The sequence below is a fragment of the Onychomys torridus genome, chromosome 12 (assembly GCF_903995425.1).
Source record: "Onychomys torridus chromosome 12, mOncTor1.1, whole genome shotgun sequence".
NCBI classification, from domain to species: domain Eukaryota; kingdom Metazoa; phylum Chordata; class Mammalia; order Rodentia; family Cricetidae; genus Onychomys; species Onychomys torridus.
Genome location: NC_050454.1, coordinates 58871174 through 58884129, shown reverse-complemented (window position 1 = coordinate 58884129; position 12956 = coordinate 58871174). Strand labels below are relative to the sequence as shown.

The 12956-nt window shown below is 34.1% G+C and overlaps 1 protein-coding gene across 2 annotated transcripts in view; it reads right to left on the bottom strand.

Moving 5' to 3' along the window:
* Positions 1-12956, bottom strand: part of Ncam2 (neural cell adhesion molecule 2) — a 412339-nt gene that overhangs the window by 145556 nt on the left and 253827 nt on the right. For both annotated transcript variants that reach the window (XM_036203263.1, XM_036203264.1), the window contains exon 5: positions 10229-10366. In XM_036203263.1, coding sequence (XP_036059156.1) covers positions 10229-10366 — 138 coding nt within the window. The remainder of the gene's footprint in view (positions 1-10228; positions 10367-12956) is intronic.

Sequence of the window (12956 nt, the reverse complement as noted above, 5' to 3'; positions counted from 1 at the left end):
GCAACCAGAACACTGAACCAACAACATTTTGCCACTATCTTTTAGTGCTTTGAATCTCCATATTTACTTTCTGTTTTCCCAGAGAATTAGAGTCAGTGATAATTTTTCTTGTGCATAATAGGATAATTCACCATGTTATTAGTTTAGTGTTTCCCAATCTGTTAAACAGTGAATTGTGTATTTTAGCGAACATATATACTGCATGAAATATGTCTCACACAAAGACACAGCAGCACTGACTTAATCCATACTGAAATCTACTTTGAACATAAATGGATTTCCTATTTGGGTTCTTATTGGTCTATGTAATTCCATAGGCCATCATTCACTGTTTCAAGACAGGGCTTTCAAATTAGGTGTCAAACCATAATGTTCTTTCTGATTAACTACACTTAATTTCTTCAAACAACTATAAAACATTTTATGAAGAGAAACTGCTTCAGCTATAGAGTATGAAAATAGATTTTCATGAACAATTCAATTTTAAAATTAAGCTTCCTCAATTTCGAACTAATTACGTTGCAAAATTGTACACGCTGCACATTCTGGTCATGTTGAAACTGTGGCTAAAATGCAGCGTTTGCAATAAACAAGTCACAGACTTCCAAATAACTACCTCAGTTTCAAAGTAAAGCTGTAGCTAGGACTTAAGTCACATCCCCATGCCCTTAAAGTGTAGCTGATAAAATATACTTGTAAAATAAGTACTTAATAAATTGATTACTTTATATGGTTCTCTCTCTCGAGAGAGAGAGAGAGAGAGAGAGAGAGAGAGAGAGAGAGAGAGAGAGAGAGAAAGAGAAATAGTTTTATATTTGATTGTAATTGCGTATCTTTAGAGTAGTGTTCAGGTTTGCATTGATAAGGCACTATCCCATTGACAATGAGGAAAATAACTGATATGAATCTTAGTAACTAAACACAGTACTTCACCTTTTTGTCTTTAGAAGGGTTAGTATAGGGATCATGCTCTTACATGAAATAGCATAATAATAATTACCACTATTCCCCAAAGTAGACTTTTATAGATACCAAATCTTAGTTTTATGGGCATATTCATTTCACTCTATAACTCATCTCCTTTCTGTTGTAATTATAGACACAATATTTTTTTCACCCTAACCAACTACTGTAACTTTGTGTCTCGAAAGTGAACATTAAATGAGGTGTGGCACTTTGTACTCTTTAATTTTTTTTTAATTACAACATAATAACAAGATCCCCTCTTCCCTTTTCTCATTCCAAATACCTCATATGCCTCTCTCCACTTTCTTTCATATTTCCTTCATATAACTATTTTATTAATTATTATTGCATGCATATGTGTATATGTAAACATATTCCTAAATATAACCTGTTCACTTAATTGTATGCATGTTTTCAGGGTTGTTTTGCATGCATTGGATAACCAATTAGTATGCTTTTTTTCTTGCATTTCACATCTTTCTCCTGGATATTGAGTTCTTGCCTTAGAATTAAGCATAGAATTACAGTGTTATTGGGTTGTTTGTTTGTTTGTTTTTAGGGAGAGGCTGGCAATCAATTTTTGTGAATTTGGGAGTGCAACAGTCCTGTCATGTCCAGAAGATAGTAGTTTGCAGTTATCTTGCCCAATCCATGACTTAGAACTTTTCTGCCCTCCCTCCATGGTTTTCCTGTTTCCTTGGGAGTAGACGCAGGATGGAGATGTCCCATGAAGGTTGACTAAATTCTACTGTCATGCATTCTTGGACTTCAACCAGTTTGGGGGCTGTAATTAGTACCATCCACTGCATAAAGATGCTACTCTGGTAAGGTTTGAAAGTGGTAGCATTTTGTTGATATAGTTGGTTTACCTTTTCCAATTTTTAAATGAAGTTGAAGGAATGGTTAAATTATTTTTATTGTAGCAACACATATTTTATCACACTACAGAAAACAAATGTTTAACAGAACCTCTCCATTATGTTTTTTTTAGACAGAAACACTTCTGTGATAGAAGAGAGCTTTCTAGTTCTCTTTCTGATGTTGCTGCTAACGGAAAGAGATTGATCAATATTTGTCATAATTTTATTATGACAATAAACTTTCCATCTTGGAAAAGTATTACTACTAAAGTTTTCAATAACACAGAATTTGATAAGGAAATATTCTTTCATATGCTACAGTGCAAACCAACAGAAGTGTAGTCTCACTGGGAACTTAATACCATATTCTGAAGATCAATTACTAGGCTGCTCAGATTAATGTGATACCAGAAGAAAAAACAAATCATATCATGATATTGTCTTTTGCTCTTTTAATTGATTTGGTTTTTTCTTCCATTATTGGGGGGATATACTACAAATTCACATCTCTCAGCTCTACCAATATAGTTTTTATTTTCATTACATTTATTTGTTTATTTATGCTTGCTCATACTTTCATGCCATGTAGTGAGGTCAAATGGTAGGAGACTACCTAAGGAAGTCGGTTTTCTTATCCCACTATGTGTGTCTCAGAGATCAAATTCCTTGACATCAGGATGGGTGGTAGAACAGATTATTTACCAAACCATATCTCTGGCCTGGCTTTTGGCACTTGAACAAATTCCTATTTTCCATTTATGGTGATTATCAAGATAAAATGTTATGAATTTTATTTGGAGTAAAAATGTAAATTCCAAATAGGCTTTTCAAATAGAGCACATGTCAAAGGTTTCAAAGAATTTGTTTCCCATTCTTTTAGTTATAAATGTTTACCGATTAATTTGCACTCATAGGCAATAAGACTCCATTGGGCATCTTTGGAATGAAGTTGAAGATAATAGTGAGCCACCATGTGGAGGCCAGGGATTGTAGATGAGTCCTCTGAATGAGCAGCCAGTACTCAGAACTACTAAGCCAGCACTCCAGTCCCAGTTTTTGCTTATATTTACGTTTTAATTTTGTGAAAACTTTAGAAAGTTACATAATACATACCAGTCCATTATTGCAAGATTGGATGGACTGGGTTGATATTTAACACCTATGTATTATCATATCTGTCTATGAACAAAGAAATTATGTTTTATCTTTGGGTCTTCTGATGAGTTCAGTAGCACAAGACTGGTGTCATTACATGTAAAAATTAAAAAAAAAAAAACAATGAAATAACTCAGAAACCACAATGTAAAACTTATTACTCAAAGAGGATATGGAGTTATTCATTTTAAATTTAATCATTAAAATAAATCTTTTGATAAGGAAGCAAATTCCCTACTGTTATGAATTACATCTTTGTCATTTTTGTATAATTGATCTCATATAATAACATGTGAAATATGATGTCAGTGTAGTGTAAACTGTGAATTAAGTTAATTCATTACTATAAATGTTCATGGTAATCTGGATAAAGTGATTACATTCCAGTAGTCATATCAGGTTTGTTTGAAATCATATCAATATTCAATCTCAACTCATTTAATCCTTTTGTTCTCTTTCTTATGAAATATAAATTTCAGTCACATCTAAGTTTTCATTAATAACTGTTAGGGTTTCTTGTAATAAAATTTATTTTCTCGTTGATAGAGATGGATCAACATAAACTGATATTTAATGAAAACTATTTTTAGACCTCAAAACATACATAATTTAACATTAATTTCATCCAATGATAGACATAAAGTAATTTTAAAATTTCATTTGAAGTCCAGCTCATTGCTTAAAATGATTTAAGTAGATATATAGTCAGTTATTTTTCATAAATATTTCTGAATTGTGACCAAACATCAATGTCAGAGAAATCAGTATTTCATTTTTGTTTTGCTATAAAACCTATTATGACGCCCTCAAGTTTAAAAAATGATAGCAAATATGGGTAATGGCCACATTTTAACTTCTAAACTCTCAGTAAGATGAGGCAGTGATGGAACCATGACCACATAGTTAGCACTGAACTTTAGAATAAAGTTTACTGAGGAAGAACAGTAGACATGACATTACCAGATAATAACAGTGAGGATGAAATAGTTCTAGTGTATGATTTTAAAAAGTACATTTACAATGGAGCAAAATCACAATCAAATCTGTGGGAATATTTGGCATATAAATTATTAATTTCAAGTCAGTGGAAAGATTCGTTGCTACAGGTTGTATAGAGAAAATTGGTTTACAATTCAGTTGGAGAATTTCAGTGTTGACACAGATAGTGTGAAGGATACTTGAGTCTTAGCCATAATAGGATCCTTGGAATATGTGATGCGCAGGACAATTCCCTTAGCAAGCCCTGAAATCATTACCTTCCCTGAGAGATTTCACCTGTCCCAAACAATCCCCTAGCTCATCTTGAAGTTCAGTAAGAGTTTACTTCACTCAGATGTTGGTTGACAGTGAAGATAAGACATTGTCTGCCCAAATTGGGCCCCTGAGGACCTTGGGCTGTTTCTACTTGTTACAGTCTATCCTTTCCTTTCAAATAAAACTTTAAATGTGTGTACCCTGAGGAGTGTGGGCAGCCATTTCAGGCAGTTAAGTCTTCCTGGAAAAAAAGTACAGATGTAGAGCTACTGGAATGAAATGTTGTGAAGAGAAAATTACATAATGAGTAAGATCTTTGTCCTTTGATGTATAGCTTGGTAGAGCTAAAGGATGGACTAAATACTAGAGGAGAAATGGAAATTGGCTTAGTCTTAAAAGTAAAAGAAAAACAGAGTGTGGGACATAAAAGTGGAAGTTGGGGGAAGGGGAGGAAAGAAAGAGAGAAACAGAAGAAAGAGATTCGGAGGTGGAGAAGGCACAGCAGGATAAAGAGAGACAAAGAGTAAAAAGAGAAGGAAAGGCATGATATCAGGGCAGGAAGCAGAGGCTCCAGCTGAGAGAAAAGCATAAAGTCAAAAATAAGTGTAAAAAGACAAACTAGTCCAAGGAGAAAACACTGTACAAAACTGAGTGCATTTCTGTGTGTTTTAATTCAATGTGAATTCCCGCTGCTTAGGTATTTTCACTATTATAAATACACATGTGTTAGATAAGTGTCCTTTTATTAAACAAGACAACCTCAAGCAACAACTGTTTTTTAAAAGGGATTCCAGCCATAGGTGCCTTTTAGAACGATTGGTCTTGAAGCTGTTGCAAAGGCACCATTTGTTTCATCTGTTCTGAGGAACAGAATGCATGAGTGTCTTTTCACATCACTCTAAGATGGATTCCCTCATGTATTTTATTCATATACTGTTAGATCACACTTAGATTTTTATCTTTTCCCCTGTTGAGTCATAGAAATGGTTAAAAAAATAGTGTTCTGTCTTGTAACACTTTATTTTTCTTCTCCTTTTTGTTTTATTTCTTTTTTTTTTTTTTTTTTTTCCTATTGCTGTGGTCTGATTTCCAATAAACAAATGACAGGTCCCAGGTTGTATTTTACCATCTTAATATATTATAACACCACCACTAACAACAACAACAAAACATCAGCTGGTCCCTACTTGACCAGAGGAATACATCTGATGGGACACTTGATTCAGAGATAAGAAAATGCTGCCTTCTTGTCAGAGACTAACAACATTATATTGCAAGAAGAAGTCTTAACTAGATGAAACACCATGACCAAAAGCAAGTTGGGGAAGAAAGGTTTGTTTGGCTTTAACTTACAACTCTGCAGTCAATCACAAAAGGAAGTCAGGATAGGAACTCAAGTAGGGTAGGAACCCAGAAGCAGGAGCTGATACAAAGGCCATGGAGGACTCCTGCTTACTGGCTTGTTCCCCATGGCCTGTCAGCCTGCTTACTTATGGGATCTAGAAACACAAAGTGGCCCCTTTGCCATCAATCACCAATTAAGAAAATACCTACAGTTGGATCTTATGGAGGGATGTTGTTAGTTGAGATTCTCTTCTTTCCAGTGACTCTACCTTATGTCAAGTTGACATAAAATTGTCAGCTCAACTGATCTCTTGTCAGCTTGACACACATGCACATTGCTATTAAGGCAGAACCTTTCCTTTCTTATTAAATGCCCAAATCTTGCATTAACATCACAATATAAAATATTCCATATTTTAAAATTCCCACATCTTTAAAAAAAATCAGTCTCTTTAAAATCCAAACTCTTCATATGGGATAAAGCCTCCCTTGGGTAGTCAACACAGGCTGGCATACCAAACTGGGGCTGGACCTAGTCCCTACTCCCCTGACTAAGGCATTGCAGCACAGGGAATGGGCTCTAAAAGGCCAGTTTGTGTACCCAGGATAAGTCCTGGTCCCATTGCCAGGGGATTCACAAACACATACTTAAAATTCAAGTCTCTCAACTGTAAGATCCTATGAAACAAAAAGAAATAAATTAAACAATTTATTACTTCTAGAGGGAAGAACCAGAGTACAGTCACAAAATACCCAAAGCAAAACCAAACTCCAAAAACCAAAGTAACTCAGTGTCTAATTTTCTGGGATTCACTCACAATCTTCAGGGCTCCTCCAAAAGACTTGGATCACTTCTACAACTCCACACTCTGCAGCACACACAACTTATCTTCAAGGATCCAGCTGGCTCCACTCCAAAGCTGCTGCTATTCTTGGTGTTCATTCCATTACATTGGCATCTCCAAAACGTGTGGTCTTCTTCTTTACCTTGGTTGCACTTTCTCCAGTAGTCTCTCTGAGACTCTTTTCATGGTGCCAGACGTCAAATTCTATGCATGACCCCTTCAATCCAGTGTCTTCAACTGCCACCAAGGTTTAATCTTCATCAGTGGCCTCACCTGGCTTTTCACAGTGTCAAGTCTCAGTTTTTCTCCATGACCCCTTCATGACTTCAACACTAGTACTATCTAGGATACCATTACCATGTTCAGCAGCCAGGACAAGGTACAGCCTTAGCTGCACTCGTACACAGCTTTAGTATGCTCTCAGGAAGTACCACCGAGAAGATTTAGCGCCATTGGTGAGAGTTTCTTCAGCTCCAGCTGATCAGCATCAAGTATCCCAGCAAAGAAAAGGCTTCACTATTCTTGAACTTGGCACAAATTGTATATGGTATTTTACACACTATTATTAAAAGTTATCTCATAAATTATAGTATTTGCTAGCTGTCTTTATGGTTGATTCAGTTACAACATTGACACATATATTAGGCTATATACTATATTTTCCATTTATTGATGCTTAGGATTTTATGGTATTTTATACAAGCTATAAAGAAAATTGTGAAGTTTCATTTATTGTAACAGAAAGCACTGTTTCTCATTTTCTTGCCCTACAGAAATGAGTTGGTATATGTAGAAATGCAGAGATCACAGCCCAAGGATCATTGATGAAAACTTCATACTACTGCTGGACACTCCTTTCACAAATATGTCCAGCCATTATCATCTACTGTTGATTGTGGCATTTGAAAGAAGAATAGCGTAAATTGCCTTAAAGTTCTATTTCCAGATAATTTTCATCTGACCTCAATTGTTCTTATCTCCATTATACCAAACTTGAAGCTATGGTTAGTGGGTCATTTTCATAAATTTACAAAAGATTTGGGAAATAAGGTGCATCATTTCTATAAGAATAACCTTGTACTGACCTTTAAATTATAAATTTATACCAGCTGTTCTTTAATATCTAAGGACATTTTCAAAGTAGTTGTGGGGAGGTGAACATCAGTCAGGACAGAATTATTTTGATGAAGGCAAGGGAAATAACACTGGCTTCATTTTAAAGAGCACATATATATTTGTGTATGTGTTTCTGTATATGCGTACCATAATTATCTGGTTTCAAATCTTAAAGACTGTATAGAAAAGCTTGTCATCTCATTCAATACATTTATATTAATGTATTTTTTTAATTATCTGCCAGGCTATTCAAGAGTTAAGCAAGGAATAATCATAAAAGGAACACAACCACTGTGTCTCCTCTTCAATGAATGTACATGCACATTTATACAAGAAATATTAATTCAGTCTAAGCTACTTAAATGATACTATTCCCTTTAATGAGTCTTGTAAGTGTACAATTGCCAAATTGAGCAGAAATACTTAAATTCACACCTTATTAGACTCTGTTAGTTTGTGCTATCCTGGAAACCAAGAACACTAGGTATCTGGAAATGACCCTTCATTGTTGTCAGGTGCAATGTGACATCTTTGATCATTTAATGCTTAATTATAGCCTTTCACATCCATTTTCTTCTCCATTAGGATGGGTTCCAATTACTGGCTGCAATTCACTACTTCATTCCTACTGAGAGATTTCTACACTTCTGTAATACTTACTCCTCAAAGAATATATAATTACCTGCCTAGAAGGCAGTAAGAGTTTTAAGGCCATACCCAGAATCCTTCATGGCCTGCCTCTGTTTCCAGCCATATCTAACTGAATCCCTAATCCATCCAATACCTCCATTATGTCTATGCTCCCCGAAATAATGTATTCTACTCACAGTTGTTCTGCTGTGTTTATACTCATGGTCCGTTTCTACAGTTTCTTTATGATTATGCTTTTGTCTGCAACCTGCTTCTTCTCTCCAAATTCTAAGAAATCACTTTTTCATTATTAGATTTCTTCTGAATGGCAAGGGATCATTCTTATTCCAGCTATATTGGTGGCACTTATAAATGTATCACAACTATTTTGATATCCTTACATCTTGAAAACAATAGTGGATGGTAATACATTTGGTTACAACTGAGTGTGAGATGAAAGTCCAAATATAACATAGGATGAAACAAAAATTCATGCATATAGCTATTCAATTAATTCATAAATACAAAAAAGGACCAATTTTGAAACTAAAGTAAAACTTGTGAAGTTTGATTTTAAAAAAATTCATAAAGTGATAAACTTTATAATAAATAATCGCTATCTTGGAAAAAGGTGGAAACTGTCTAGAATCCCCAGTAAAATAATTTCCAATTGGATAGTAGTCAAAACTAATTGTGAGATGAAGAATCAAATACTCGATATTCCATTTTCATGACTTTATGTGAAAAAACAAATTGTAAATTTCATTTCTCAGAAATATTTTTTATTTCATCAGAATTAGGTCTCTACACCTGCATATAAGGTATGGATTTATTTTCATTTTTCGATGTGGCCCACAGGTTGAAGAAATACATATTTGTGTCATGAAGAAACTAAGAAAAGAAGACTAATAGAGGCCACAGTGGTAAGGGGAAAGTTAGTGACAAGTAAAGGAGAAGGACTAGAGTAGCAATTGGAAAATCGTTACACATCAAGAGCAAAATTTGTAATTTAAGGAACAGAAGAGAATATGTGAGAAAGTATTTATTTATTTATTTATTATTCATTTATTTACTTTTTTGAAGTCACCAACTTTCTATTGAAAAATCAAAGAGAGTCAGAAACACTCAGAGTTCTGTAAGAGAGACATGCCCAGGGAAATCTTTCTGAGACACTCGAGGTTTAGAAGACACCAATGAAAGGAAGAAGAGTCAATAAGATTGGACTAGAATGAATTTCCCAGCTAAGTCAAAGACCATGCAAGAGAAAATCACAGATGTCTGATGGCATTGGTCAATGTGTCTCCTTGACACAGTCCAATCGCACCACCACAAGAAGAAGCAGTCAATACTGGAATTTGTGAACACTTATTTTACAGAAAAGACTTTCCAGTTACTTCAAAGTATGAGAGTCTGTGACCGTAAAGAGAAAAAAAAAATTGCTAGTTAGCATTGTTCACCCAAAGAAGATCAGTTTTTAGCTGAGTCTGTACAGGAAAGGACTTTGGGGTGATCAATTAGACACAGACAAAAGGGTGTCATTTGCACTACTGTTTTTGTGGTCGGAAAGATCTCCACATATTTACCTTCATGTATACTTTAATACATAATAATAAGAAAACAGAATATAAGATTCTATTTTAGTGAGCAATTCGTGTGACAAATTTGAAGAATTAAATTAATATTATTCACTAAAAAGCAACAGTATTAACTCAATTTTTAAAGCTGGGGAAATGCAACTAATGAAAAATTAAGTGATACATACATCATAGAAATTTAAGTATCAGTCTAATAAGAGATGGCATCATGATCCAGTGTTGTGTCCTTTTAGCTACATGCCAATTAAAAATCAAGGGTAACATCCTGAAAAGTGAGAGCACCTAAAAGAGTGGGTCTAGACTTGGAATGTCATACAACAAATGCTATTAATAAAATTAGTGGATTCTTTCAGGAATAGAGAATATTGACTAGGGATGTTTTCCTTATTGATTTTACAGTTTCCCTTCTAACAAACAGTGTTGAAATATACAACAGAATGTGCAGAAATAATTTATAGCTTACCATTAACAATAACAATGATATCCCGGAAATCAATCTCTCCCCTAGCCTCTACTCTTCCTTCACATCTGTATATTCCTTCATCACTTTTATTGATGTTGAGAATCTGCAAGTTATTGTTTGCAAGCACAGCAAACCGATCTGAAAAAAATGAGCAAAAGAGAGGAAATGGCATCAGATATTGAGGCTGAGTCCAGAGCATTCTGATTCCTAAGAGTTAAACTACAGCACTTTTCTGACACCACCATCCAACTTTCCATCAACCAAAAATTCAAATTTGAAAGTAAAATGTAATTTCACAACTTCAAGTTTCTACTCTACCTCTGCATTGTTATATCCCCCTGCTTAAAATACATTCAAGACTTTATATCCACATAAAATGTTTAGGCTATTATTTTATCCTTGGTACTCTGAATGCAGAAATGATACACAAAAGAACAATGCAAAGAGTTTCGATATTGCTGATCTGACAACTTTTAAGTGCAAACAGTCACTTGGCTGTGGAAAATAGTTAGAAACTTTATTGAACATCCTTCCCCAAGAATAATTAAACTGCCAGTTTTTCTATAACCCAAAAAGGCAGCCAAATGATGTGCTAATGTGCAAACCACATAAAGGATATAAAAATGGTTATGACAAATTTATTCAAGTACTGTTTTGCAAATTACAAATTAATCTTCTTTATGAATAATCAGATACAAGCATTAATTTTTATTTCAAGGTTCAATTTTTTTCTGTTCATATATGCACCAAGTTAGGCTGAAATGAAATGTGTTATTTGAATTATTGACTGCTAAAATTATATTTTTTTTCTTTTAATTATATTTCTTGTGAATATGAAAGTTTTGCCTGCCTGCATATATGTGTACCAGGTGCATGCCCTTTGGATCCTGTGAAACTGGGTTACAGATGATTGTGAGCCAATATGTGGGTGGTAGGAATTGAACCTGGTCTTCTGCAATAACTACTCTTAATCACTGAGCATCATTCCAGGACCAGAAGTGCAATGCAGTGGTATGTATAATTATCTCAGATGCTTAGGCATCACCTTATTTAACATCATTATCAAATTCCTTTTTGTAATATCAAGGCTTTCCTTATTATGTAAATGATGCTCTAATGTCTAGTTCCACTGTGTTAAGGATTTTAAATGGAATGTTATTATTATTGTTTCAGAATTTCATTTTGCACAGTGAATATCTTATGTTTCATTCATTAATGAATCCATAATTGCACTGAACATCAATTTTTGAATAGGTGTACTATTTAATATTTTGGTTATTAAAGTAGATATAACCTTTACTAACTTTGAATATGTGCATCAAACAGAATTCTACTAGTAAAGAGAACAAAGTCTCTACAACATTTATTGCCTAGATGCTACTTTTTCTTGTCTGGGTCAAGTTTTTTTATTTTTATCTATCTTCTGGTTTAATAGAGATGCATGGAAATCACAGAAGACATTCGTAAAAAATAAAGGAAAAGGTTGTCACCTGGGAGTCCTGAAGTAAATCCATGCTAAAAAGTAGATGTTGTGATGGTAGGGGGGGGAAAGAAAAACTATTATTATCCACACCTATTCAAATGCAGGTGTTATATCAATTGCCTTCATTTTTAATGGGATGGACAGGTTTTTAGAGTAGAAATAAATGAAATATTGTTCAAGCAGTAAGTCATTAAAACAGGCAAGCAAGTGGTCAGTGTTACATAATAGATACTTATTTGAGATGGAAACGGGTAGATTATGTGGCTGCCTCAGAAAGAGTACAAATTATGAGTATAAAGACATTATTTTCAGGCGTGTCTTTATATATAAAGAATATATAAAAATTTCCATTATGCTTATTTCTTTTGTTTTAAGCTAAGACAACCAAAATATTAATTCAGAGGCTTCCCCAGTTAAGTGAAAAAGGAAACATGAAATTTCTTCACCATAGAAAACTAGGCTGGGGAAAGGGGACCTGTAAAGTACAAGTCCCTGAACTTCCAGAATGACTCAGAATTTCTGAAGACATGTGAGGATCCAACATCAATTCAAATATATTCTTTCAAATTTTGTGGTTGAACACTAGAACAGGATAAAATTATTTTTAGGATGTGAACAATGGTAGCGCTAGTTAATGTGCCATCATGGATTCATAGACTCTCACAGGGTCGCATTCCTAGATTAAAAGCTACAGGCAATTAACAACCACTGAATGAGGAAGAATTAGCTTTCCCCTGACATGAGCCCCCAATTTGATTATTCAATACAAAGTTTTTATTCCTGAAAAGCATATATATTAAACAGACTCAGCAGGTTGTGTTTGTATATTTATTCACAAATATTTATACAACATGCAAGAGTAATAGTAATTAATAATTAAAAGAGCATGATTTGTGAGCAAGTGAGGGGAATATGAAATGGGTTGGAGGGGGAGGGGAGAATGCTGTAATTATATTTTAATCAAATTATTTTTAAAAGAAATAATTATGTTTAAGAACATTCAGGGAGAAGAGAATACTCCCAATCACATCATGTTGATTTTACTGTGTTTTCCAGCTTCAGAAAACATGTATACCCTATATATGTCAAGTCCTTAAATTACATTATTTACTAGGTCTAAGAAAAATAGTAAAAAGGGAACTCTGTTTTAATAGACAAGGTTTTCAATGAAAACATAGTTCTTATAATATACTTTTGAGAGAAATTGACCAGTATTTTATTTTTCTGATTAGAAAAATGTATCTT